Below are 25,819 nucleotides of genomic sequence, written 5' to 3' on the forward strand. Positions count from 1 at the left end.
TCTGTTAGTTAATTAATTGTCATCTAGTTGTTTGATGCTAAAGAGATGATGACGAATTAGCACCTCGTTTGAGTTGCGTGATCAGGTTCCGATCGGACGGTTGTAAAACAACAAAAAAAATTCCACACACTCAAAAAAACGATCGTTCATCTCGTGGAGTAGGGTTTTTCTAGAGTGATAAACAACACCGCTGACAACACACAGACATTTACATAGTACCGAGCATATCATACAAAGGAAATGAGCACTGCTAGCAACGTACAAAACAAGCAAGACGACAACAAGATCCAAGTCTCAGCCACTAAACAATCACTCTCTTTCTATGTTTATTTGGCAAAGAAATTCTTGAAGAACAACAATGAGATTGAGCTTAGTGGCTTGGGAGGAGCAATCAACACTGTTGTTTCATGTGCTGAGATCTTGAAGAATCAAAAGCTCGCTACTATTTCTAAGATTCAAACTTCCACTGTTCCTGTCTCCGGAAAGAATGACCAGTCTTTCCAAAAGGCAAAAATTCAAATCTATTTGAAGAAGACTGCTGAGTTTAATTCAATCATCGCAAAGCAAGAGGAGGAACAAGAAGAGAGAAAGAAGCAAAAGGAACAGAAGTAAGCTGATGATGTTGTTGTTGATTTAGAATTCATACCGATGAATAAAGATACGTTTATTTGAAGACGATGAGACTTGATGAAAACTTTTTGGTTGCCGATCATCCAAACACTCGGTGATGATGGTGAGGATGAGAAATGGCTCTTGTCATCGTGTTTGTTGGCTGCTGAAGGCGAGATTGTAAATGCCCGTGTTTTTGGTTGAATTGAAAAAAAATATTGTTGTTTTTCTGTTCAAAAAGAACTTTGCAAATTTCATCATCACGAACAATTATTATTATTACATTTTGCCATCATCATCATCATGGTTGTTCGATATGCCACGAAGGCTTTGAACTCTCTGAAGAATACACTCAAATATAAGAGAGTTGAGGACCTTCCTCCATCCATTACTTATCCAATCACACTTTCTCCCCAATTTGCTGATGTGCTTCAAAAGAAGTTAGAGAATAATGGAAGACTTGAAGAGTCTCCTGAAACAAATCCAGACGTTCGCGAGAGAAGAACCACCAATGAAAACTTGTTTTTAAAACCAGACTTTGGTTTGAAGGTAGATTTACCTCTCACTTCATCCAGTGAAACAACATACTCATCGGAAAAACATGTTGGTACTCCTCTCAAGAAAACAATGGAACAATCGGTCTCTGACTTTGAAAAGTTTTTCCAAGATTTAAGAGGAGAATCATTTGCTGAATTTGATATGAACACCCACCAACGAATCGAATCTACCATACCCATGCATTCATTGGCAAACCTCTTGAAGTCTCACAAAATTAATAGACAAAAAACCATGAGTGCTGATGAGCTAGCAGAACGAATTTTTGATGGTGAAGAAATGCGTGCCTATATTACAAAAAGGAACGAGTTCATTGCTCAAAACAACATCCAAATACCAAATGAAGACTTCCTTTATGATACTCCAGTTGAACTGGAATTAGAAAGTATCGTCAACCAAAATCATGAGCCGTTACTGAAGTGGATGAACGACCAATGGCAAATATTTGTTAATTACTCTAAACAAATGCTAGACTTCCACAAACCATACTATGAAGCATATGCTAAACAAAATACAAAATCTGAGAAAGAAGCAGCATTATTACTTGATACAGCTTACAAGTTCGAAGAGCTCAAAATACTAAGTTCTAGCTTGGCCTTCACAACACAACCATGTTTCCAAACTAGATTGAAGGAAGTCAAACCAATTTTGGATAGAATTGTTTCTATCACCCGGGATGTTGAAACCACATTGCTTCAGAACACCAAAACAAAATATCCACAACTTTCCAAGCTGGTAGAAAAGCTTTCCAAAGTATCAAAAATCAAAACAGATTTCTTGTCTTCTAGCCCTGAGGCCCATCTCTATTGGTTGCAAGAATCCCCTGTAAACCAAATCCATCAAAACTATCAAGAAGAAAACAACACACCCAAGTTTATGGATGTCGTGTTAAACTCGCTCAAGTCATACAAGAGTCAATTAGAGCCACTCTTTTCTGTTGAAGAATACAATGAATTTAAAAAGGCTATCATTGACAATATTGATGCATTAGATAATGACACTTATGGATTTTTACAAACAACGGTAGAGAAGTTTAAGTCTGATGCAACTATGGATCTTAGACCATTGGACATTTCAAACGATGAGGATGTCTTGATCATGAAAAAAATTAATAACAATGTAAAGAAGGCTTTGAAAGAAGGAAAGACCCCATTTAAGGCTATCTTTAATGTTGACAATTATGTTGAGTTTTTCTCTCACCTTAAAAGAACAAGAAACACTGCTGAGATCAAAGAAATGTTACCAGCCTATCAATCAAAATATATTGCAGACACAAAGTTACCAACTCACCATATTTCATTAAGACAATCATACGGATTCCTTCATTCTGGTATCAAGTATCCAGCTGATAAGGTTGTAAAGTTGACAGTAAGACTTGCCGACATTGATTTTAGCTCTGATATCGCAAGACAAAACTTTATCAAGCTTGTAAAGGGTGATATGAAAGCCAAGTACAAGAAGAGATTTAGCGAGATCAAACAAACAGTCACGTTAAGATGTGGCTTATATGATACCAAAGAAGAGAATATCAACTACTTGCAAAATCTATTGGTTGAACTTATTAGAGCAGCAGAAAGCTTTGATACTCTCATTCCTGAAGCTCCTACGACCGTAGCTACTGAAACAAGAGAACAATTACAACAAAGATTTTTGGATGAGGATGCAAAAGCAGAGGCTGCACTTGAGGCTTGGGTCATGCACAGAAGAGCTGGTAAGGTTGCCGTCGGTGCTGATCTCACTTACGGAGAAGGTGTCAAAGAAGAGCAGAAGGTTGAAGAAGAGATTGTGGAAGATTATGGTTACAAAACTTACAACGTGGATGAGTTACAAGACATCGATATGGATGAAGATTCCGGTCTGAACAAATAATTCTCAAAGTTGAAAGGGATTAATAAATTTTGATAAATATTATTTGAAAGTCTTCTTTGCCTGCCACGGCGTTCTCTTTTTGCATTCCAATTATTGTAAATTCTTTTTAGAAATCAGTTGCATGATTTCTCTTGTAATGGTTGAGCATTCATAGCGAGGACAAGTGCTATCAAACACACAATACAGCATGCTGTGATTTTTCTTGAAAGCAATGATTGTAAATTGTTTGGTGATTGTGTATGTTTCATTGATATCAAGATTAAATTCATCCCCTTGTTGTGGATGGAACACGTCAAAAACAGTCATCATGGAATTAATATAGAATTCCCTTATAGAATGTTCAATTATTTCATATGTCAAAGGACTTGTATCGTTATTAACAAAATTTTCATAGATAAAGTAGGGTGATGAACCTGTTGAATTGCTCATGAAGAGCAAAGCCTTAATTTTAGCCATTTTTTGAATATCTGATGTGATTTCATTCTTTTCATCCAGCTCTTGAACGAATGAGAGGAATGGTCTTGTCAAGATGCCTGATAGTCGAATAATACTTCTAGACCAGTCCTCACTCTTTGTCTGAATTGCGCTTACAATGTCGTAACCCTTTAAATCTCCAGTTACTATTGCACAGTAGTGGATATTGTCAATTAATTTGATGCACAAAAACCTAGTGTTGACATTTTCACGTAATACTAGAGGAATATCACGAACAGTAGCATCATTTTCTGAATGAGATAAAGAATTTAAATAAATAGAAAGAGCTGTCAACTGTTGTTGATTGAGATACTTGTGCCATTCGACCCCACAAAAAAACAAACCAGCATTCACATAAATAGCAGAGCACAATAGAGTATTTTTGAATTGAGTAAGGAGATAATTCATGCATTTGACCAAGAGAAGTTCTACTTCCTTAGCATCAGGAAACTTTAAAGTTTTTCTTCCAGGTCTTAAACATAATTGTTCGAATGGTTGTTGAAGAAAGGAGCTTGTCATGGATCTTGCATCTTCATCCGTCTCATACGATTTTTTAAATGGTTGATTGTAAGGAGAGGAAGGTTGTAATAGGTATGTAATGATATCGGTCAATGAGTTTAAAATAATTTTCACTTGAGGTATTTTCTTGGCCACTTTGTCTGATGGTTGCTTGTTTGTGATAGATGACAAAGTGGTCTTACTAATAAATAAATAAATTACTGACTCCAACGCTTTCAAAAAGGTCTCATTGCAAAAGTGTTGATAAATAGTATTAGATCTATTTTTCTTCTTTTTCTTTAATTGTTTGAACTCGTCTCTATTTTCTTCGCTCTCCAAATTTTCGTCATTATTTTCATTGTCTTCACCACTGTTTTGAACATCAGCAACCATCAACAACATGGCCATCGAGGGAGGTGTATGTTGAAGTGATCGTGCTGTGCTATTGTTTACAGTTGCGTTCGGATCATCAATGTCTAGAATTGGCAAAAAAGTGATACAAGTATTTTCGCTCTCCATGACCATCACTTGATGAGTGCATGATGAAAATGATCGAATAAAAGTAGTGTACAATAAACTTGTATGAGAAGTATCGGGAAGTAAAGATTGCATCATCATCGGAGCAGAGTGATCACCCATTAAAGAAGCCTTGTTTGATTGAAAATCTGAAAAGAAAGATGAAAACGTCGGAAGAGAAGAAGTAAACATCATCATGGTTGAATTTAATGTTGCAGAGGAGCTAGTGGTTGCATCCTCAGCAGCAACACCTCTCTTCAACAACTCGCTGCAATTACAGTCCATAATGCAACACCAACGTCGAGCCATTTTTTGTAAAGTTGATTTTCATCATCCTCTATCTCTTTATTAGACATGTGTGTGTTTGAAAATTGAATTCCAATCATTCAAATAGGAAGAGTATGATCATATTCACTGATTAATCCTTCCAAGAATGGGTTTCAATGTTCTTTGAATCTCTTTGAGGTAATTTAATTAACACAGATTTGGATCGACAGATTGGATCTGATTGCTCCAGCGATTAATTTTGAACTTTCTATCAGTTATTCCAATCCCAAACAGATCTATTTAAATTTCCTCTTTGAAGGAAGGTCTTTCCATGGGATTGGCTCGCCAACAGGTGCGAGTTGGAGATAATCTAGAATGGGTAGGATTCGAGTTTTCTGTGGTGCTGGTGGTGATGTTTAGTGGAGATGGAGGTGGTGTCAAATATTCTCGAATCCTGAGAGAAAGTATTGAGATTTGAAATAACCAATAGAGGTAGATCCTCCCTTTCTCACAGACCTACTGTTTCTGAAGGTATTGTTGTGAATGCATATATAAATTCTTTTGGAATTTTACTTTTTGCTTGTGTTTCCATTGCACTCTATCATCCTATATTTACTGACACTGCAAAAGTATTCAGTGAATTGAATCACAAGCATTTGAATGCTCCTTCCATTGTGAGAGATCAAGACTTGGGTGATAATGGAAGTGAGGCAAGTGGATCGTCCCTGAGGAGAGTTCATTCTAATGTCCAGATGATGAATACAACGGAGACTCGTACAAGTGTTTCCACTTCACAGAAGAAACAAGAATTGGCACCGACATCGAACACCACTTGTTCACCTCAAACACCTGGTGTTTCATCCTTAACTGGAAATGAAGAACATTCAGTAAATATTTGCAATGTTTGATAATTTGTAGGAATAAAGTATTTTGACTGGTGGTCAGACAACCTTCGCAACAATCAGATAATGATGTCTTGGTTGATGGAAGAGCTGCTCAAATAGGAAATTGTAAATATTCTGTACATGTTGCATTTACAATTTTCTGTTCAATTAGAAATTCTAGATTAGTTTTCCGAAACAAGCTGCAAAAACAATGAGATTGCTCTGACTATATACGGATCGAGGTTACAATTATTAGTCATGGTCGCTTGAATGGATAAAATAATTCCGCCAACTATTTTGGAACGTTCTATCCTTTTTCTCGTTTGTTCGTCAATAAAAGTACTGTATTAACATCGATAATCGCTCTGGTTCATCCACGTCGGGTCCCCAAAATGGAATGATTTGGGCTGGATGCTTATGCAATACTCTAAAGCAATACTTTCGAACAATTATTGGTATTGGCCTCAGGTTCAGTATGATTACTTGACCTTTCGTTTCAAGAGAGACAACAGCAGCAAGTGTCTTTGATTTCGCGGTCGTTACCTGCTCAATCCTTTGTCAATTTTAAATCGAGTAGGTATTCGCAAAAAACCGTCATACTAGGTCGCATGCTGTCATCTCTCGTCAAAACATAGTAAATGCTAATCCAATTTGTCAGAAGCCAAAAAAAGATTTGCCTTGTGAGCGAGTGCTGTGGTTCTCTCACAAAAAAACATAATAACAATCGGACGTTTATTCCATCAAACGTTGAATCTCCCAAAGTACTCGTCACAGTTCTAACATAACATCGACGAGCTATGGTATCTTTGTGTTCTTCTCCGTCATCATCCAAAACAACTCTCAGGGAATGCAAAGATATCATCCACTATTATTAAAAAGTATTTCGGATCTTGTTGTTCATCCACCACGATCTGGCCATGATCAACATCACTCAACGCTTCGTGATATGTTCTCGAGCTCGAGCCTTCATTCTCTATTCGCAACTGCTGCCATGGCCAACACCAACAACAACCACACGATCTTGAACAATAGTACCGTCAACAACTCAACCACCATCAACAATAATACGACAACGTTCTATTCATTAGAACCAGCGATTGTGAGTGGAATTAACATCACTCTCAGTATTTCATACATTCTCATATTTGTGATGGTCATGTTGTTTGTGTTGATTTTCACTTCATTGAGTCCAGTGAGAAAGCAAATGAAGAGTAATCAATTCAAAATGATCATGCTTGTATTCTTGTTGTGTATTTTACAATGTTGTGCTTTGGTTTCTCGATTATGTTATGATTCTTTGAATTTGAATATGGTTCTTCGATTGGATCATTTTGTTCAAACACATTATGGAAATGATTCAGAAATTATCAATCAATTTCAAGCCATTTATTCTTATAATAATTCCATTGTTTCATTGGAACAAGCAGGAATTGATTTTTCAACCTATATTGCAATGAGTTTCTTTGGAAGTTTGGAACCTTTGTGTGTCTTGATGAACTCAGTGGTCATGTTGGTAGTGATGTGTTTTGTGGGAAATGTATTCTTGACCACTGTGAGAGTTTCAAGTGGATTGGTTCATTCAAAAACCATTCGACGAGTGACCACTCTGGTGAATATCATGACATTGATTTCAGCGGTGGCGTTGACACTATTGATTTTCACAACATTTTTCTTTATATTCTTCAGTCGACTGAATTTGATTGGAGAGTTCTATATCTATTTCCTAATTGTTGCATATGTGGTGTTTGTTTTTCAAATTCTTCTTCAACTGGTGGTGTCCAATGTAAGTATAGTATTAGAAAAAGACAAACATGGAGAAACAGTGTATGGAATGATCCTTCTTTTTTCCTTCATACTTATCAATAATCATAATAACAATAATTATCATTGGGTATATTCATTTGAATTTCACAGGCCACAGCAGCAAGTGTATTAAAGACGATCACAAAATTAACTCAATCTGAAAATAAGGCACGCTCAAGAAGACCTATCATTAAGGTTTGTGTTTAAGTATCACTCGTGTTTTGTTTTATATTCAATACTATTCGCTCAACTTGTTGCTTTAGGTCATGATTCTTCAAGCAGGTCTTGTTTTATGTGCTTTGTTGCAAATCGTTGCAGTGGGATGTGCTGTTGGACTCTATGAATGGATTTATTTGACACTCTTCTATGCTTTTATAAATTCTTTTGGAATTTTACTTTTTGCTTGTGTTTCCATTGCACTCTATCATCCTATATTTACTGACACTGCAAAAGTATTCAGTGAATTGAATCACAAGCATTTGAATGCTCCTTCCATTGTGAGAGATCAAGACTTGGGTGATAATGGAAGTGAGGCAAGTGGATCGTCCCTGAGGAGAGTTCATTCTAATGTCCAGATGATGAATACAACGGAGACTCGTACAAGTGTTTCCACTTCACAGAAGAAACAAGAATTGGCACCGACATCGAACACCACTTGTTCACCTCAAACACCTGGTGTTTCATCCTTAACTGGAAATGAAGAACATTCAGTAAATATTTGCAATGTTTGATAATTTGTATGAACACAATAAATTAGGAGGACAAAATGGTTTTTTCTCCGGTGGCAAAAATCGAAGGGTAGAATTGAATCTCTTCAGAAAACCATTTTTTCAATGCCCCAGCCTGTTAATTTGTAGTGTAAAGTATTTTGACTGGTGGTCAGACAACCTTGGCAGCAATCAGATGATGATGTCTTGGTTGATGCAATTCAAATAATATTATTAGGATTGCAATCCAAAAAAAAATGTTGCAAAATACCTCTTTCCTCTCGACAGCACATTCCGAGGGTGAGAGAAAATTTCTTTCCAAACTCATTAGCTCTCAACAGCAATCTCAACAATACGCTGATGAAAATTTAAAGAACAAAGCCCGATCACTCATACCTGTGGATCGTATTCATCAAAATGCGCAAGAAAAATTTAAGTTTGCAAAGGAACGAGATCCGAATGCGAAACCTCTCTTGGAGCGGTTGATCATACAAGAATTATTAAATTGGTTTAAAGGAGAATTTTTCAAATGGGTAAACAATCCACCATGTGGTAATTGTAAATCTACAAATACTCACCTTACCGGAGGAACATCCCCTAATTTTGAAGAGGCCGCGAATTTAGCTGGAATGGTTGAGCTATATTCTTGCCAGGATTGTAACAAGACCACTCGTTTTCCGAGATATAATTATGTAGGAAAACTGCTAGAAACAAGAAGGGGAAGATGTGGTGAATGGGCACAATGTTTCACCTTATGTGCGAGGGCTCTTGGCTATGATTCACGTTTTGTCTTGGATTGGACGGATCATGTGTGGACTGAAGTCTTTTTGGACGGATCGTGGATTCACTGTGATAGTTGTGAAGGTGTTCTCGACTCTCCTCTCATGTACGAATCTGGGTGGCAGAAAAAATTATCCTATGTCATTGCATTCTCTATTGAGGAGGTTGTTGACGTAACAAAAAGATACACCCGACACTTCTATGATAGCGAGTTTCAAAAAAGAAGAAGGGATATTGGAATTAGCGAAGAGTTTCTCTCTGAAGCGTTGAGAAACATTAATAACCAGCTTCAAATATTCATGCCCCCATATAGAGCTACTTTTATTAAGAAAAAACAGGAAAAAGAAATGGAAGAATTAGAACAAAAACAAAGCATTAGTGAAGATAATCTCAAGGATGAAGAAAAAAGAGGAAGAATTTCTGGTTCTAAGGAATGGAAAGAGGCAAGAGGAGAGTCTGGTAAAACATGTGAAGTTGGTGCTAGCTGTTCTGTTCCACAATTTGTTATGGACCAGTCAATCACTGAAACACTTGATTCTTTTTCTCATATCCAAGATATTATTGCGAGCAAAAGAAACTCCATTCTATGTTTAGGATCGAGCAAGATTGTCAATGACACCATTGTCTTGACTGAAGACAAAACGGATCAAGTTGGAATGGCCGTATTGAATGAAGAATTCGAGTTGCAAGACATGTTGATATCCTTCAAGTTTATTGTTAGAAAATCTTCAGGAACTGGTGCTGATGGATTTTCCTTGTTATTGCATTCTAATGCACAACACAATTTGGGTATTGGAGGTTCAGGAATAGGTTATGAAGGCATACCAAACTCGATTGCAATTGAGTTTGATACGTATCAAACGGTTGATAGAACAAGGGATCCCAATTCAAATCATATATCGATCCAGACAAGGTTTGTTTTTTTGTATTTTAACATACTTTACATCTACCTTGTCATATTTAACATGTAGATATAATCAACCGAATTCAGCTAACCACGACTATTCATTATGCTGCCCAGGCAATCTCCCTATAACGATTGCTGATGGCTTACCCCACACATGTAAACTATTAATTCAAAACAACAACAAGCTTACTCTCATCTTAGACGACAAGTATTTGTTTCTTAAGGACTTTGTTGTCGATTTTCAACGAGTATTCGGCAATGGTAAAAAATTCAAAATTTCATTCACAGGTGCAACTGGAGGTCTGTCTGAAGAACATACCATTTTAGCCTGGACTGTTTCTTTCAAGTCGCAAAAAGCTAATGGAGAACAAATAAGTACTAACCTTCCGCCTCTGGAGAGTTATATTCTTTTTGAAGAAGGTAATTTGACAGGAATTGAAAAGAAATTTAGAGAGTTTTGTGCACTTGAATCAACTTCTATTTCAGAGCAACAAATTCAAAGTTTGTTGAATATGTCGTCTTGGAAAATGGTTGATTGTAGTTTGATTGTTAATATCATCAAACAATGGAAATTTGATCATCTGTTTCCTGTGATTGATTTATTAAGATTAGCTGTTGTCAGTAACAAATGGGTTGCTCAAACATTTAGCAAGTTGTTTATTCAAAATCAAAAAGATCATTTGCTTTTAAATGTTCTCGATAGGCTTAAGGAAGCGAATGAAACGAATTCTAGCTATTCATACTGCCTTTTGACTCTTCGACTATTGAACAACATGTTTACGGAGAAATTGAGCAGGGTATATGTGAACAAATTCTCAGAAACCATTCTGGATCAGCTTTGTGAAAACAAACACTTTTCTGCTCATCTCCAAAACAAAGCCTATATAAGGAATGTTTGGATCACCACTTTCTTTAACTTGTCTTTATTATTCACAAAAGAATTTCCATCTGAAGAAATGACGGTTAGACTTTTCAACATTGTATTTGAATTCTTAGAAAATGAATGCAAGAGAGAAGATACAGACGAATCATGTTGTGTGATGGCGTTGAATGCCATGGTGGTACTTTTAAAAATTACCTCAAAAGAAGATTCACTCAATGAAGACAGCATGCTTCATGGTTTGGCTTTGAGCATGGACTTGGTCACGCTCCTCTCTCGACAACTTGCCACAAAATTTTGTGACACTCAACAACATGCCCCACTTCATGCTTTGATTCACTCGATCATTCGCCACTTGGATCTTTGATGCACAAGAGTGCTTAAACGAGTAAAGTTCATGTTTCGGACCAAAAATATTTTTCCCGCTCGTAGGCGTACAGACATTCTTCAAAAAAAACCGACATTGAGAGATTACGAATCCCATCACAAGACCATCAACAGCTTTACTTTTTTATCTCTCCTCCACAAACAAAATAACAACAGCCACAAATATTATTTATTATTATGCATCAAACGATAAGGAAGCTCTAAGTAATGACCGATATAGGACCAGTTAAAGTTCAGCCCATGCTGGACAAAATTTCGACACTCATCATAACACAAACAATATTAACGCCCTCCACAAACAACGGAACTCTTGAGTCTGATCCTTACTTGAGGAAAACCCTTGTACAGCTTCCTCAAGAAAAGTGGTCCTTATCCAAAATGGATATTAATACAACAAAATTTGCCTTGGAAAGCATTGGGATAGTTGATTGTTTTGAAGGGGTAATAAGGTACAACAAAACCAACACCAACAGCGTGATAACACCAAAGAAATTTTTGGACATTCTGAAAGTAACAGGAGAACCACTTCCATACCGAGTACTGTTTATCGATAACGACATCAACAATATAAAAAGCGCCAAGGAGATCGGAATTTCAACATGTCATGTAGTGCAAGGTTCCAACGGAGTGCCTCATCCGAATACTGTAGATTTTCAAATAGATACAGTCTATCATGTACAGACCGACTTGAAAGAACTGAAAAGTATGTCTTTGAATTTGTGCTTGCTTGTTTTATTAACCATTTTCTGACCATCATATTATGCAGATTTTAAACGACAAGGAGAAAGTGATGAGGAACGAGGTAGCCCTTTAGCAGTAAGAAATGATATTGTGAATACGAAATCAAAACTTGTTTCAAACAGTAGTACAAACCTGGACAAACGACATATGGTTTCTTCCACTCTCTTGCAAGAAGATCTTCCTTTAAAACCAAACCCCATCCAAAGACCCTCTCCGATTGTTAATAAGGTTTCTCCAACCCCACCTGAGGTGTTTGAAATTCCAAGTTCAATACCACCAGACAAAAAAACTCCCCTTGAGAAAATCAAACTGAACTCGATAGATCCCTCAACTTCAAGTAACTTTAATAATACAAATATAGGAGTGCGAAGCAGTGTGGCGTCGGAAAGCTCTTCGAGCAATACTCCAAAGAAAAAGAAGAAACGGAAAAAGAAGGAAAAAGAACCCAAAGTTTCTGATGGAGCAGGAGATGATAGTGGGACTGAAAAAAAGAGAGTGAAACAACTGCCACCTCTGCAAACGACACCAAATGGTCTTAATCATGTCATTGATGATTCTTTCCCCAAACAAAAGCAAGCTGAAATTTCAAATACAAGCGAACTATTGAAAGATTTAAATTTGGATGAAGCACAAGGAAAGAAGAAGCTTAATCCTTTACCTTTCAGAAGGCCAGACGATGACCCTTTTTCCATTCAAAACAATAACAAGAAAGCTTATTCAGAATTAATGTTTTAAAGCTTACTTGTTCGAGAGTTTCTTTGAGAAAAGCTCGGTACAGGGGATATTGGCTTAAATGAATAAACCTCTTTAAGCACAACGTTTGGAGTATTGAAAAGCTTATCCAATTCTTGTTTCAAATCCTTGGACGATGGACATTTTCGTAGCGTGTCAAAAAGAGGTTTTAGTTGATCCATTGGAATGGAGAAATTAATGCTTGGCAAAAGTAAAGGTTGAACTTGTCCTGAAACTTGATCTGTTAACTTGTACTTGATATTGCTAGTGACAAGTCCAATCAAGGAACCGTGCTTGTTGAAAACGCCACCTCCACTATTACCATCATGAACCAGAGCAGTTGTACAAAGCATGGCTTTCTTACTGCCAAGAGTAACAACTTTAGAAATAATCCCTTTTGTAATGGTACACTGTTTGACAGAACGAGAGGTATTGATTGGTTGCATTAATGGATAACCTACTACAAATACCTCGTCTCCTTCTCTCGCAGTTTCGTCGAATTTGATAAATCCACTATCACCAAAACTGATGTTCGCATGAGGCATATGGCTAGCACATGATTCATGAATTTTAAGAAGAGCCACATCAAGCTATCACAAAGATGAGAAAAATTCCACATGAATGCATGTACTTACTGGTCCAGTGTTGCAAAATAACACCAACTCTGCACTGTGAAATTTATGATTCTTCTCATTGTCTCTTAAATCATAATCCAACTGCACAACAATAGACAAATGCTCTGGTAGGTAAAAAGAATCGCCTTTCTGCTGCATGTATGGAGCCATCACATGTGAATTAGTTAAAATATCTATCAAGGTTGTATTGTGACGTGCAAAGTTCAAACAAATCAAGGTTGTATTTTGAGACCAACTAATACGTGCAAAGTTCAAACAAATCACTCATACTTACAACCATTTTGTGAAATTAAAATACCAGTTGCCCAAGTGTTGTTAATCAAGATCAACACAATGTTATTCCTCACTGCGTGATAGACATTCGATATCTCTTGATGCTCTGTGACTAATAAATTACTATTCATGATTGGTTTCATGTCTCCAATAAATTTTTCAACGAAAAGGTTCAAAAATGGTTCAATAGAAATAATTACATTCAACCCAGTGCTGGAAGAAATTGATCTTATGGGGAGTGTACAAAACTATGTATAATTGAACATGTTGGTATCATCATATCAATTAATATATTCAACATTCAAATCTCAGAAAAAATAATACTCACACCAATACATTGGGTTTGTGAAAGCACTTTAGAAAATACTGGAGCTCCTTCGCACCCTGGATGTATTTGACAATCAGTCAAAATTGCTAAATTTTGCTTATTAGATGAATTATTAATCTTGTTGCTGATAACTCCCTTCGATAAATGATTACTGAGAGAATGTGGAGAAAGTAGTCCAAATGGAGATGAGACAATATATAAATCGTCACCTTGGTTTAGATAATTAGCAAAGTTTGAATTTCTATGTGGAAGGTCAACAGCATATTTCTTTACGACATCTCCATTGGAAATTTTGAAAATTGCAATTGTGGAAGGGGAAACTTTTAAAAAATTGTTTGAAATAAAATCAGAAGACATGGACTTGTCATCAAAATGTGAGTGTGGTTCGCTAAAGAAGGATTGTGAAGATTGTACAATTTTGTTATTATTTTTAACCAATGGATGGCCCCAATACCATCCATGTAACTGAGATGTCATGTGATAAATGTATTTATCCGTCACAGTATGAGAATATAGCCCACAAAATTGAATATCTGTTTTTGTGAAGTTTTGATTTGAGTATTGTTGTTGATTACTAATATTTTTAGTTTTTCCAAATCTTTTTACATGAGAGGGTAAAATTTCACTAAAGATCATTTCGCCATTTGGCAAAGTTAAAGTTATTTTGCATTTTAAATGTGGATTTTGAAAGGAAATGTTATTTTCATCCTCTTCAATTTGTTGAGATTGAGTGGTTGATGACTTTTGTTTTGTTTTTTGAACAAACGGAACAATGACAGTTCCGCTTGTAATTAAATAACATGAGGAAGAATCCTCCTTGTTTTCACTTGAAATGATAAATCCACTTGAGGAACAGCTCAAATCATCACCCGTTCCAGTCATGTCATTCAAAAAGAATGGCAATTGAAAATCATGTGCTTGTAATGTATTTTGTCCGGTTATAGTGACCATCACTGAATCTCCGAAAAGCTTTTCATTTTGTTGGTTGTAATACGAAGATCGACTCGGATTCGTGAGAAAGGTATCACTTCTAGATGTATGATGAGTAGTTATTGTAGTATTATTCAATGAGGAGGACGAGGAGGATGATTCCGACAAGGCTTCAAGGTCGTTGAACCAAGACCGAGAAGAGTCTCCATCGTGTGGTTGCATTTTTTCCGAAATGTTTTTACGGAGAGAGCATTTACGCGAATCTTTGGCGTGATCTCAACAATTACCATTGAGAAATCTTCCAATGTAAATCTCAGTGGTGAAATGACCAACCACGTGTTTATTGAGATGATGATGCTGCTGCTGCTTGTTGTCTTTGTTGAATATTCTTAACAATCTTGTCATAAATTGATTTAGAATAAACCACAGCTCTCCTGACAAGCTCAGATCGAATGCGAGCTGTTTCAATCGTTGAGCCACTCAGCACGTCTCCATTTTCAATGAGTCTTCGAGATAGATAGGGCATGACATCATGGACCTTTCCAAATGGCACATATTTTCCAACATTGTAGCCATGATATGCCAAAGCAAAGGATAAATTGTCACCCATACCATAGAGTTGAGCAAAAATAACTCTTGGATCGTTCTTTTTGAATCCATAAATCTCACTCATAATTCTACTGGTCATGCCAAGTGTGTCTTGATTGTGAGAGGCAACAACAATACCAATATTTCCATGCTTGTACATGCTGTCCAGACAGAATTCTACTCCCTTAACATAATTAACATGCGTTTCCAAAAGAGTTTGTTGGAAAGGATACGGCAGGTTCAATTCATTAGCTCTCAAAGTTTCAGACTTCATGTAAGCACCACGAACCAGCTTGGCTCCATGATGAGCTCCGTGATTATTCAAAAAGTGATAATCAAATTGCAATCTATGGAAGGAGTCTTTCAAGTACAATTGGTAGGTATTGTAGACTACCGGCGTATTTCTTCCAGCCATATACTCCTTAGAGTTATATTTAACACTCATCATCATGTAGAGATGATCGATAGCTGCTTGATAATAAGTTTGTTCTGCGTCAATTAATAAACTCATTCCATTCTTCACACATGCATCACACAGGGAAGCCAATCGTTTCACTACTCGTTCAAGTTTCAACAGTTCAACTGATGTCAATGGTTCGGGTGGCGTGTTTTCATTCAAATCGAAAGCCACAGTTCTTGGATATTGCTTGACTGTATATTCTTTCATTAAATCAAAAGTGTTAACATCATTCGAAATGTCTCCAAAGAAATAAATGTTGGTGTTTAACAACTTCTTTGCATGTTCTGATTGAGGAAACATTTGGATGTAACACAAAATTTTGCTCAATCTCTCTAACAGAACACAGCTCGAAATACCTGTGACCTTGACCACTCCGAACGGACATGGAGGCGTAACGGTAGATTCAGTTGATAATGTTCTATTCTGTTGTCCCATATATTCAATCGATTCAGCAATGACACTACAAATTGAGTCCTCAACTTTTTCATCAGTGTCGACAGTAATTGCACTACTTTCAAGAGGTTGAACTGGACCTTCAACGCTGTAGTCTAAAATGCAAAGCATTTTCTTGTTTTGTGTTAAATCATGAATCACCTTCTTTGTCTTGGGTAAAGTTTCACCACCGCAAAAGTATGGAAAGTATGTATATTTGACGGCCTGGTTCACAATCATGCCTCCTTTTTCAATGATATCAGGAGCAAAATGTTTAACGAATGGAAATCTTGTGCTTGCTAGAGCAGTATAGGTCTTTAACAGTTGAAATGATGACAAAGGTGCATAATAAATCTCAACACGAGTAAAATCAATAGTGGTATTTCCGCTTCTTTTATGAACAATATTTTCTTCATTTGATGTTGTTTCTGTTGATGCATTGTTAGCGGAATAGTGAGCCTTCGATATGATCTCATGATTTTTCATCATCACCATGGTTCCATAAACGTTTCCATGAAAATTCTTGCAAGCCTTCAATTATGAAATTTCAGCAGGACAAACGGACGAATGGACCGTTGCCATCCATCTGATGGTGAAATGCGTTGAAAAAAGTACTCACCCTGTGAGCGAGAGAGCATGCAGAAGCTCGGAGAAGCATTTTTTTTGTTTGCTGAATTTTTCCAAACAAGGTACCCAACCAATAATAAGAATGTGAGATGGTGTTTACAAAAGAAGAGTTGAAGATTTAAAAGATAACAATTCACTCATAAAATCTCATGTGTTCGTTTGGGAGAGGAACGAATAGCAAAAAGAAACTTTACAAAAAATTGAGCACTTAAAAAAAAATGTTCGCTGCTCATTCAATCATTTGCAGAATCGGAGGAAACCAACAGAGGTTGCTCCGTCAATTTTCTGGCCAAAGTGATGGAATCAATCATTGTATGATGATGAGGAGAAGGAATGTTCACGATATCGTGGTTTTTTGCTGTCGTCTGAACTCAGACCAAAGAAATATGTTTTCTCGGAATGTAATAGGAAGAGAAGAAGAACACAACAGTTCATCTCTCTTGAAAAAACCAAAAATTACCAATCAAATGATCATTGAAAAACTCAATACATTAATGTCTCCGGAGAAGAGAAGCAGAATTGTTAAAAAGACACGTTCAGGTGGAGAGAATAAGGAATTAATTCATGAATTGGATAACCTTGTTCTAAAGGATGACAAACCTGTATTGGCTCAGGTAGATATTCTGAAAAAGGAACTCGTAGAATTTGTATCAGAAAACGCAAAACCAAACACCTCAGAAATTATTGAACATTCCGTACAACCCAAAACATACTTTTCACAACAAGAAATTACCAAAATCCGATCCATCTATAAGAATAGCGTGTTCTTTAAGAACAGCAGCGCGAAACCAGAAAACTACTTTTTAAACTATAATGTTTTGGTACACAAGTCAAAGGATCAAAACGATTTATACTATATTGGACACCAGTTATTGAAATTTATTTTGACGAAATATTTCAATCAACATTTAAACCTTGTTGTAGAAGAAAACCCAGAAGATAACAAGAAATCCCTTAATATCATCAATGATGAAATCACCAAAGAATTCCAAGTTCAAGATCACTTGATGGAATATTTCTTGAATCAACGTCAACTCTTCTACTTGTATTCTCGTCAAAACAACCTTTATGAACTGGACCCTTTTTTTAAACAAATTGACTTTACATCTGCTGATTTTATTGATAGAACTGCTCACGAAAGATTGTTTAAGTCCCTAATTGGAAATATTTACATGAATGTGGAGTCCTTTGATGTCATGATGAACCATATTTTATATCCTTTCGTTGTTAAGGAATTCATTCCTAGCTTTACAGAACTCATTCAAAACAACTTGTCACAAATTTCAACGAAAAGACCCTTCCAGAAGCAAATGAGTATCGTCGAGCAATTCGAATATTTCCATACACGGCATTACAAATCTCTTCCAACCTACACCTCTGTAGCTACCGTTGGGAATGACATTCAAATGGTTCAAGTTTATTCCAACAACAATCAACTATTATCTATTGGGTACGGCAAAGATTACCAAACAGCAAAAGAAGACGCAGCAAGAAGAGCAATCTTGCATTTTTGTTAAATAAAAACAAGGTGATAGTCATTATTTAATAATTAAAATAAAAGTAGGTCTACAATTATGGATTTGGAATCAAAAACAACGGCTTACAAGAAGTACATGGCCTTATTAGATGGTTGGATGTTGTGGTCAATTGGAACTTCCTTAAAGCTCTTGAATTCTCTACCCAAATTCTCGTCGAATGCCAGAATGCTTGCCATATTACCACAACGATAGCAGTAATTTGGAGCGGACCAAACAGTAACTAGGTTTTGCTCAGGGAAATGATACTTGTATCCTTCTTGAACCAGTTGGTGAGCACGGCAAATCAATTCAAGATTATTCAAATGGTTAAATTCGCTTGTGACTCTACTTCCGAACAACCAGCCAGCTCCACGAGGAGAAACAGCCCATGTTTCAATATTCTCTGGATCTGACCACATGACATCACAAAATGGACCTTCATGAGGGATTTCTTGTCTACGATCAATTGTTCTCATTTGGTCCAGAGTACGAATATCAGGAGACAAACCGCCATGTACACACAAAATCTTTCCGTCAATGATTGCAGCAACGTTGAAACAATCAAAAACTTCACAACAATATTTCCAAGCATTAGCGTTACCATATTTACGTTGACATTCATCATAAAAGCCATAGATTTGAGTAATTTGACGAGATTCGTGATTACCACGCAACAAAGTCATACGCTCTGGATATCTTGCTTTCAAAAGCATTAAATAGGTCAATGTCTCCAAGCTATTGTATCCTCTATCAACAAAGTCTCCCATAAATATATATCTAGTGTCTGGTAACTCTCCACCAGTTTTGAACAACTCTAACAAATCATGGAATTGACCGTGGATATCACCACAAACTGTAACAGGGGAAGAAACAGGTTGAACGTTAGACTCTTCAATAAGAATAGATTTCACCATGTTGCACAATTTCTTCAAATCTTGCTCTGGAAGGTAATCACACTTCTTTACCTTCTCTATCCATTGGTCCAATTCGTTAGACATTGTTTTAATATATATTTAGAGTTCTAGAAAGAAAGAGGATTTTAAATCATGAATCGGTTATAGTAAAATAATTGTTGTTGTTATCCATAAAGGATAGGGAATTATTATCATCAACAATAATTATGAAATACCGAATCAACCCGAATAATTATAACAATAGCGGAATACAATATCATCAAAACCATTGTAAATTTACAATGAAAGGCAATGAAAGGAACGATGAAATGGTAGGTATCAGTCAACAATTCCGCACCATGATGAAATATTAGGCGTCAGTTAATGAGATTCATTAATAGCCCAAAGTTCGCAATGATGGGATCATCAACAAAAATAACGTACGAGAGTTTGATGATTTTTTTAAAATATTTTCAATTATCCATTCATGCATCATCGCTCTCCTAAAGAATATTTCATTGTTGCCAGAGGCCATAAAGACAAACATTCGTTAGTCAGATCAGTGAAATCCCTGACAAGACTGAGAATAATAAACGACGAACAAGCAGCAGTGAACTAACAACGAGAATCAGATGCAACGTTCATAAAAAATAAAATGATAAGTTCTCGTCATCATAAAGGCCTTCATCACGAGCTCGGCGGCGGATTCAGAGGGGTCATAGTTCGAGTCGACGGTAATGGTCATTCATCGATTGAAGACAGAGAAAATACTGAGAAACTGCGAATGTTCTTACGAACCAAATTACGTAGTCCATGTTACAAATACAAAGGATCAATCGGGAAAAGACATCCTCATAGCTGCAACGTTTTTAAATATCCAAACGATGTGCTTGTTGATGAAAAGAGATCAATGATTTTTGTTAGTGATTGTTCAGAATTGGGTATTCAAGCATTCGATCTTCATGAAAAGCAGTTTTTATTCAACATTTCTGCTCCTGATCGACCCAGATTTATGGCCCTTTATTACAATTCTTTGATTTTCTCATGTGAAAATAATTTGGTATATAGATATGACTTGGAGACAAGACAAGAAATTTGGATCTCTAAAAAGCAAAATGTATTTAGTGATATGCAAACGATGAACAATCCATGTGGTGTTGTCGGTGATGAAATTGATGAAAAAATATATATTGCAGATTGTAACAATAGGAGAATAGTCGTCTTGAATGGAGAAAATGGCATGTTTCATAGAGTTATTGATTTTAAATCAAAACACAACAGTCTAAGTTATACTGACGTGAGGCCTTATGGAATTGATATTAATGTAGACTATAATTTGGTTTTCTCAAATATTGTCGATGCTCAAATTTATATTATTACAAGAACTGGTATTCCTATTGCAATTATTGGATCACCAGGTAGTAGCATTGGTTTAGATTTCAATTTTCCATCAGGAGTCTTGGTCAACAGCAAAAATGGTAACATTTTGATATGTGAGTATCTTTTATGTAAGAGTTTTAAATGTTTGTTTCATCATGAATTCATCCAGGTGATCGTAACAATCATCGAGTGCAAGTGTTGAGCTCTAAGGGACAATACATCAAGTGCTTTGGATCATATGGAATTGATGCTGGCCAATTTTATGAACCTCGGGGTCTTTGTATTGATCATAGTAGTGGAGATTTGTACATTGTTGGTAAGTAAGAATTCATATTTCAAGAATTGTCATGATGATTGTGTTGGTTGTATCAATTTTATCAGATTATGGAAATGACAGAATACAAATTTTTGAACAATTTACTTAATGAGATCACTCTTTTATGGCGAGTAGATGGTATTCATGAGAACGACCTTTGACTCACAAAATTCACATCTACGATAAAAGACTTCATAGTTCACAACCAACACTTTCATGTTCTTTTCAACACACAGCTTACGATTCATTGCCTTCGTAACACCTTAGTTCTATTAGTGAACATTACATATTGACTCGTCATATAAATCCTATCTCAATAATTATTATCACCTGAGTGCTGAACTAAAATTCCAGTTTTGACTAAGCCAAAACTTCAACAAGTCGAATAGGAAGACAAAAAAATGATCAATTCAAGCCATGATGATGATCAAAAGATGTTTAACATTACAAGTGGATCATCAACCTCTCAAGAAAGATCTCCACCCTCTCCAACACATTCAGCATCTTCTTCTGCGATGAGTAGTACTTCATCTATTGTTTCCGAAGAAATGTATAGTGCAGGAAATACGGCATTGGATAAATTAAATCCATTCCGAGCCACTGCTCTTTCAGGTCATCATGGAGATTCCGAATTATTACCACCTACCTTGTATTATATTCCAAATTTTATTACTGAAGAAAAGGAACAAATGATATTGAAGAATATTTACGCAGCTAATTCACAACAATGGACAAGGCTGAGAAACAGGAGATTGCAAATGATTGGAGGCAAGCCAAACGATAAGGTCATGTTTGAAGAAGGATTACCTAAGTGGCTCACTGGTGAATTTTTGGGCCTCAACGATTTACATTCGTTTCCTGGAAATAAGACAATCAACCACGTCTTGATCAATGAATATGAAGTTGGTCAAGGAATTGATTACCACAAGGATGGACCTGTTTATTTTCCAATGGTATTCATCATAAGCTTGGAGTCAACAGTCATGCTGAATTTTAAAATATGTGAACGAGATGAAGATTATGTCGACCAATGTCCTTACGCGAAAAGTTTCTCTGTAATTGCAGAACCAAGATCTCTCTTAATATTTACTGATGATATTTATCATTGTAAGTAATAATAGTTCTAATTGGAAATAGAATACATCAAATAATAATTAATAATTCCATTATGATTGATTCCACAGATTACATGCATGGAATCGATGAATGTGACTCGTATGAAATTACAAGTGACGTTCCCATCGCAAATGCTGAACTACTATCAAATAAGGATTTAGCAAAGGTTGGAAATAAAATTGAGAGACATAAGAGACTAAGTTTAACATGTCGATGTGTTAGAAAAACAATGAAAAAGAAATTATTTTTCAAATAATAGATTTTGTACGGATTGAAATTAAAAATTGATTTTGTGCACATTTTATTTCTTTCAACGATTTTAAATAGGGTAAAAATATTAAGGGTGTTGCTGTATTGACTTCTCTGCATTTGTTCTTCCCAGATGGAGAATCCAGGTGATTCCTTCTAGAAAAAGCGTCACTTCTTGGAACAGAGATGCTAATTGAAGCGTTAGAGGTCATTTCCCTCCGGCAGGTTAAATATTTAAAGTGCCTATTACAACACGATGTCAAGTCCGCAAGACACCACTATAAACATAGGATGTAGTTACTCACCTGAACAAGACCATATTTCCTTAGTTAGAGAAAAGTGATCTTATGGTGCTAACGTTAGCTTTTAAAGGGATTACATATTCAACTGTTGTGTGACACTTGTCAAATTAGGAAGGTAAAATGTCTCCAACATAATATGACTTATTTACTGAGGCATCGATCGATCTTTATTTACTGCGGCATCGATCAAAGGCGGGAAACCCACATGCAAACCAAATAATCAAGAAGAGCACAATCAAAACGATGATTACAATCACAGCTACAATAATAATGTTTCTATATAACATATTATTTTTCAACTTTTTGCTCTTTCTCTTGTAGAGTTCAGCAGAATCCACCAAGTCGCCAGTTCTGTTCACTAATAAATCGATTTTTTCTCCTCTATCCAAAACCTTGTCAATATTGTCAATCATAATGTCCTTAACTTCCTCAATTTGTCCTTTAACCTTTTGAATACGGTCATTTTGTTTTGGATTGTTGAAGAATTTTGTTTGTTGTTTAAGAACTTGTCCGAATTCTCTGTTAAGTCCATTAGGTTGAATTCTCTTACTTTGATCTCCAGGATACTGTGTCAAAAATCGTTCCTTGATGTCCTCCAAGAAATTGAAAGGAATTCTTGATCCAAATTCCTTGCTACTCATACAGAAGAAAATTAAACCATTCTCTCCGTGAACCAAGATGTGGAAAATATATTGGTCATACAGATAGGAGGCTTTTAATGTACATGAATACCACGTATGATTGGAATGAATGATGAATTAATGAATCAATATAATGATGAGTATGCAATACATGATTTCAAACATTCCGAACATTTTCCGTTGCATAAAAATTCATATATGAATCCGTTTTCAATCATTGCCGTCATCAAATAATAATAATTTCCATCATCTCGATCAACACTCACTCATACCTACCTTTCTGTGATTTATTACTTGGAATCTTCTCCAATATTTGTCTTGAAATTTGTTGAAAGTTTCCCTTATTTTCCGTATACTCGCACAAAATAGTGGTTCCTCTCGATACAAGTGAGTAAATAATTCCATTACCGAGTGGTCCTTCACCATCGTTTCCTTCTCCTCCTGTTGAGCCGTACATTTATACTCGAGAGAATTAATACTTCAATCCGACTAGGAAGTAATAATGGTTGTGATTATTCAACAGCAACAGCAACAACTCTAACGTGAGACAAAGATTTTTTTTTAAATCTCGTTTATTGAATGGAACGAGAAGTGATTTGGAAATGAGCAAAAACAATACAAACACCACTTGATCTATGACCACAACGGGACTTGACGAAGCTATTCAACGCCAACATGATAACTCAACTTGTCGTTCATAGAATACAAAGTTTTAATTTTCACTTGAGGATGTTTGAGGAAAGTTGTTCGAAGGTTGTTGGAGTTTAGTGTGTTCACGACGAGGCAAACATGGGAGAACATGGTGAGATGTGTGATGGTGAATGTGTGGTGTGTGAAATGAAATTGAAATTCTAAAATTCCAATACATGTGTAAACATATGGACGCTTATCCAATTCCAAGTCCAAGTGAAGGAACGAAAATTTGAATCAATAACCATCCAACACCCAACAATGCAATAATAATAATGAAAATGATGGCAATGATAATGAGACGTGTCGCACCACCTGCTTTTTCAATAGCTTCCACAAGCTTTTTGTTTGTTTCGTCCAATGTCTTGTTATACTTGTCAACGTCAGCACTCATTTTGTCAAGCAATTGAGCTTGTTTGTCCAATTCATCAGAGATGGAGTTTGCAATTCCACCAATCTTTTGTATTTGTCCCAACAAAATGTCAACTTTTTCTTCTACTTGTCTTTTGGCAGCTTCGATTTGTTCTAGGCCTTCACTAATGTCAACAGTTGGAACTTCATTCTTTGCCTTTTCTAACATGTCAATAGAATCGAATTTAACATCACGTTTTGGTAAACCATCATCCTCCTCGTCCATAATACCTGTCACAAGCTTTTTATGTTCTGCTTTCACATATTTGATATAATCTTTAAAGTTTTTGATATCAGCTTCTCTTTGTTTTCGCATTTCAATTGGCATTTGAATTTCTTTCCACATGACTTTTTTTGTTCACAGCCTCTTGATGGATTTTCTCTAATTCTTTCATTTCTTTGTCCATCTTGGTGACTGCCTTGTTGATGTCATTGTTGAGACGAGGATCGTTACCACTACTCTTTCTCTTTTGTTGAATGAGAGATTCGGTTTGATCAATGGCTTGTTTAACCATGACTGTTGTGTGATTTTGAGTTGAATTGTAATTTTAAGATTTTGAGTTGTGTGATGAAATTGTTGATTGAATGGTAATTTTGAATGGTAATTTTTGAGTTGAGAGAAGTAACAGCAGTAGTGGTAGTGGTATGTCAGAAGTAGTAGTAGAGAATTGTTGTGTGATCAATGTAATAATAATAATAATAATGGATGATGATGGCCACACGTGAACATTAACGCCCATCATTAGTGCCATCATCACAACGCACGCACGTTTTACACACACACGTATTAGAAATGAATAGAGAGAGAAGGAACAGAAAGTAGAGACATTTCGAGAATGATACAACATGATGAATGTTCGCAATTATATTGTATGATGACGAACATTCCGTTCACAGGTGAAGATGAATAACAACCGAGCATTGAAAAATATAAATTTCCATTTTAGGATATCACAAAGGAAGTCATCACCGTCATCATGTAACAATAAAGATGTCTCCACAACACCATCAACTTGTAGTACTACAACATACCCTTTTGTCTTTCAAATTTATCCAACTTTTTCAACTTCTTTTGAAACTCTTGCATTTCAATTTGTCGTTGTTTATCCAAACCATCACCTACAATCTCTCCGCAATCAATTCTGATTTGATACAATCGTCGAAACAAGTCAGCCATACCAGGTGAACACCTCAATAAATCAATTGAGTTCACAGTTGAAGCGTAGCCATCGGCTGAACCTAGTTCTGCGTTGTCTCCTTCGGCGCCCATTGATGAGTGGTTGAATGAAGAGAGAAGAGATGCTTTTTCTATTTTTTTGCTGTTGCCTGTTGTTGTGGGTGACTGAGGTGTTCTAACGGACTGCATTGGGCTTCAAAATATTTTTAACGTTGGGTTTTGAGTGAGGTTGACAGCTGGCAGGT

General features: G+C 36.1%; 14 protein-coding genes across 14 annotated transcripts; 8 read left to right on the plus strand and 6 right to left on the minus strand.

The window, feature by feature from the left end:
- Positions 1-240: 240 nt before the first annotated feature.
- FDP41_004166 (uncharacterized protein) lies at positions 241-612 on the plus strand (the record flags this gene model as incomplete). The annotated part of the gene is made up of 1 exon (XM_044707551.1): positions 241-612. The coding sequence occupies one exon, from the start codon at positions 241-243 to the stop codon at positions 610-612; it is 372 nt and encodes a 123-aa protein (XP_044561584.1).
- Positions 613-912: 300 nt separating this feature from the next.
- Positions 913-3,033, plus strand: FDP41_004167 (uncharacterized protein; the record flags this gene model as incomplete). Its single annotated transcript, XM_044707552.1, has 1 exon — positions 913-3,033. One exon carries the CDS (start codon positions 913-915, stop codon positions 3,031-3,033), a length of 2,121 nt encoding a protein of 706 aa, XP_044561585.1.
- Positions 3,034-3,123: 90 nt separating this feature from the next.
- On the minus strand, positions 3,124-4,830 carry FDP41_004168 (uncharacterized protein; the record flags this gene model as incomplete). Its single annotated transcript, XM_044707553.1, has 1 exon — positions 3,124-4,830. The coding sequence occupies one exon, from the start codon at positions 4,828-4,830 to the stop codon at positions 3,124-3,126; it is 1,707 nt and encodes a 568-aa protein (XP_044561586.1).
- A 1,833-nt stretch (positions 4,831-6,663) lies between these two features.
- Positions 6,664-8,206, plus strand: FDP41_004169 (uncharacterized protein; the record flags this gene model as incomplete). The annotated part of the gene is made up of 3 exons (XM_044707554.1): positions 6,664-7,455; positions 7,587-7,670; positions 7,739-8,206. 3 exons carry the CDS (start codon positions 6,664-6,666, stop codon positions 8,204-8,206), a joined length of 1,344 nt encoding a protein of 447 aa, XP_044561587.1.
- Positions 8,207-8,439: 233 nt separating this feature from the next.
- FDP41_004170 (uncharacterized protein) lies at positions 8,440-11,116 on the plus strand (the record flags this gene model as incomplete). The annotated part of the gene is made up of 2 exons (XM_044707556.1): positions 8,440-9,875; positions 9,934-11,116. 2 exons carry the CDS (start codon positions 8,440-8,442, stop codon positions 11,114-11,116), a joined length of 2,619 nt encoding a protein of 872 aa, XP_044561588.1.
- Positions 11,117-11,343: 227 nt separating this feature from the next.
- On the plus strand, positions 11,344-12,612 carry FDP41_004171 (uncharacterized protein; the record flags this gene model as incomplete). Its single annotated transcript, XM_044707557.1, has 2 exons — positions 11,344-11,839; positions 11,903-12,612. 2 exons carry the CDS (start codon positions 11,344-11,346, stop codon positions 12,610-12,612), a joined length of 1,206 nt encoding a protein of 401 aa, XP_044561589.1.
- A 3-nt stretch (positions 12,613-12,615) lies between these two features.
- On the minus strand, positions 12,616-14,997 carry FDP41_004172 (uncharacterized protein; the record flags this gene model as incomplete). The annotated part of the gene is made up of 5 exons (XM_044707558.1): positions 12,616-12,633; positions 12,681-13,199; positions 13,245-13,417; positions 13,519-13,765; positions 13,846-14,997. 5 exons carry the CDS (start codon positions 14,995-14,997, stop codon positions 12,616-12,618), a joined length of 2,109 nt encoding a protein of 702 aa, XP_044561590.1.
- A 118-nt stretch (positions 14,998-15,115) lies between these two features.
- On the minus strand, positions 15,116-16,913 carry FDP41_004173 (uncharacterized protein; the record flags this gene model as incomplete). Its single annotated transcript, XM_044707559.1, has 2 exons — positions 15,116-16,786; positions 16,875-16,913. The coding sequence occupies 2 exons, from the start codon at positions 16,911-16,913 to the stop codon at positions 15,116-15,118; spliced, it is 1,710 nt and encodes a 569-aa protein (XP_044561591.1).
- A 355-nt stretch (positions 16,914-17,268) lies between these two features.
- Positions 17,269-18,399, plus strand: FDP41_004174 (uncharacterized protein; the record flags this gene model as incomplete). Its single annotated transcript, XM_044707560.1, has 1 exon — positions 17,269-18,399. The coding sequence occupies one exon, from the start codon at positions 17,269-17,271 to the stop codon at positions 18,397-18,399; it is 1,131 nt and encodes a 376-aa protein (XP_044561592.1).
- Positions 18,400-18,482: 83 nt separating this feature from the next.
- On the minus strand, positions 18,483-19,397 carry FDP41_004175 (uncharacterized protein; the record flags this gene model as incomplete). Its single annotated transcript, XM_044707561.1, has 1 exon — positions 18,483-19,397. One exon carries the CDS (start codon positions 19,395-19,397, stop codon positions 18,483-18,485), a length of 915 nt encoding a protein of 304 aa, XP_044561593.1.
- Positions 19,398-19,947: 550 nt separating this feature from the next.
- FDP41_004176 (uncharacterized protein) lies at positions 19,948-21,097 on the plus strand (the record flags this gene model as incomplete). The annotated part of the gene is made up of 3 exons (XM_044707562.1): positions 19,948-20,785; positions 20,842-20,988; positions 21,054-21,097. The coding sequence occupies 3 exons, from the start codon at positions 19,948-19,950 to the stop codon at positions 21,095-21,097; spliced, it is 1,029 nt and encodes a 342-aa protein (XP_044561594.1).
- A 292-nt stretch (positions 21,098-21,389) lies between these two features.
- FDP41_004177 (uncharacterized protein) lies at positions 21,390-22,360 on the plus strand (the record flags this gene model as incomplete). Its single annotated transcript, XM_044707563.1, has 2 exons — positions 21,390-22,095; positions 22,173-22,360. The coding sequence occupies 2 exons, from the start codon at positions 21,390-21,392 to the stop codon at positions 22,358-22,360; spliced, it is 894 nt and encodes a 297-aa protein (XP_044561595.1).
- A 462-nt stretch (positions 22,361-22,822) lies between these two features.
- Positions 22,823-23,753, minus strand: FDP41_004178 (uncharacterized protein; the record flags this gene model as incomplete). Its single annotated transcript, XM_044707564.1, has 2 exons — positions 22,823-23,367; positions 23,573-23,753. 2 exons carry the CDS (start codon positions 23,751-23,753, stop codon positions 22,823-22,825), a joined length of 726 nt encoding a protein of 241 aa, XP_044561596.1.
- Positions 23,754-24,182: 429 nt separating this feature from the next.
- On the minus strand, positions 24,183-25,763 carry FDP41_004179 (uncharacterized protein; the record flags this gene model as incomplete). Its single annotated transcript, XM_044707565.1, has 3 exons — positions 24,183-24,697; positions 24,747-24,914; positions 25,430-25,763. The coding sequence occupies 3 exons, from the start codon at positions 25,761-25,763 to the stop codon at positions 24,183-24,185; spliced, it is 1,017 nt and encodes a 338-aa protein (XP_044561597.1).
- Between the last annotated feature and the right edge of the window lie 56 nt (positions 25,764-25,819).

Source organism: Naegleria fowleri, assembly GCF_008403515.1.
Source record: "Naegleria fowleri strain ATCC 30894 chromosome Unknown tig36, whole genome shotgun sequence".
NCBI classification, from domain to species: domain Eukaryota; phylum Heterolobosea; class Eutetramitea; order Acrasida; family Naegleriidae; genus Naegleria; species Naegleria fowleri.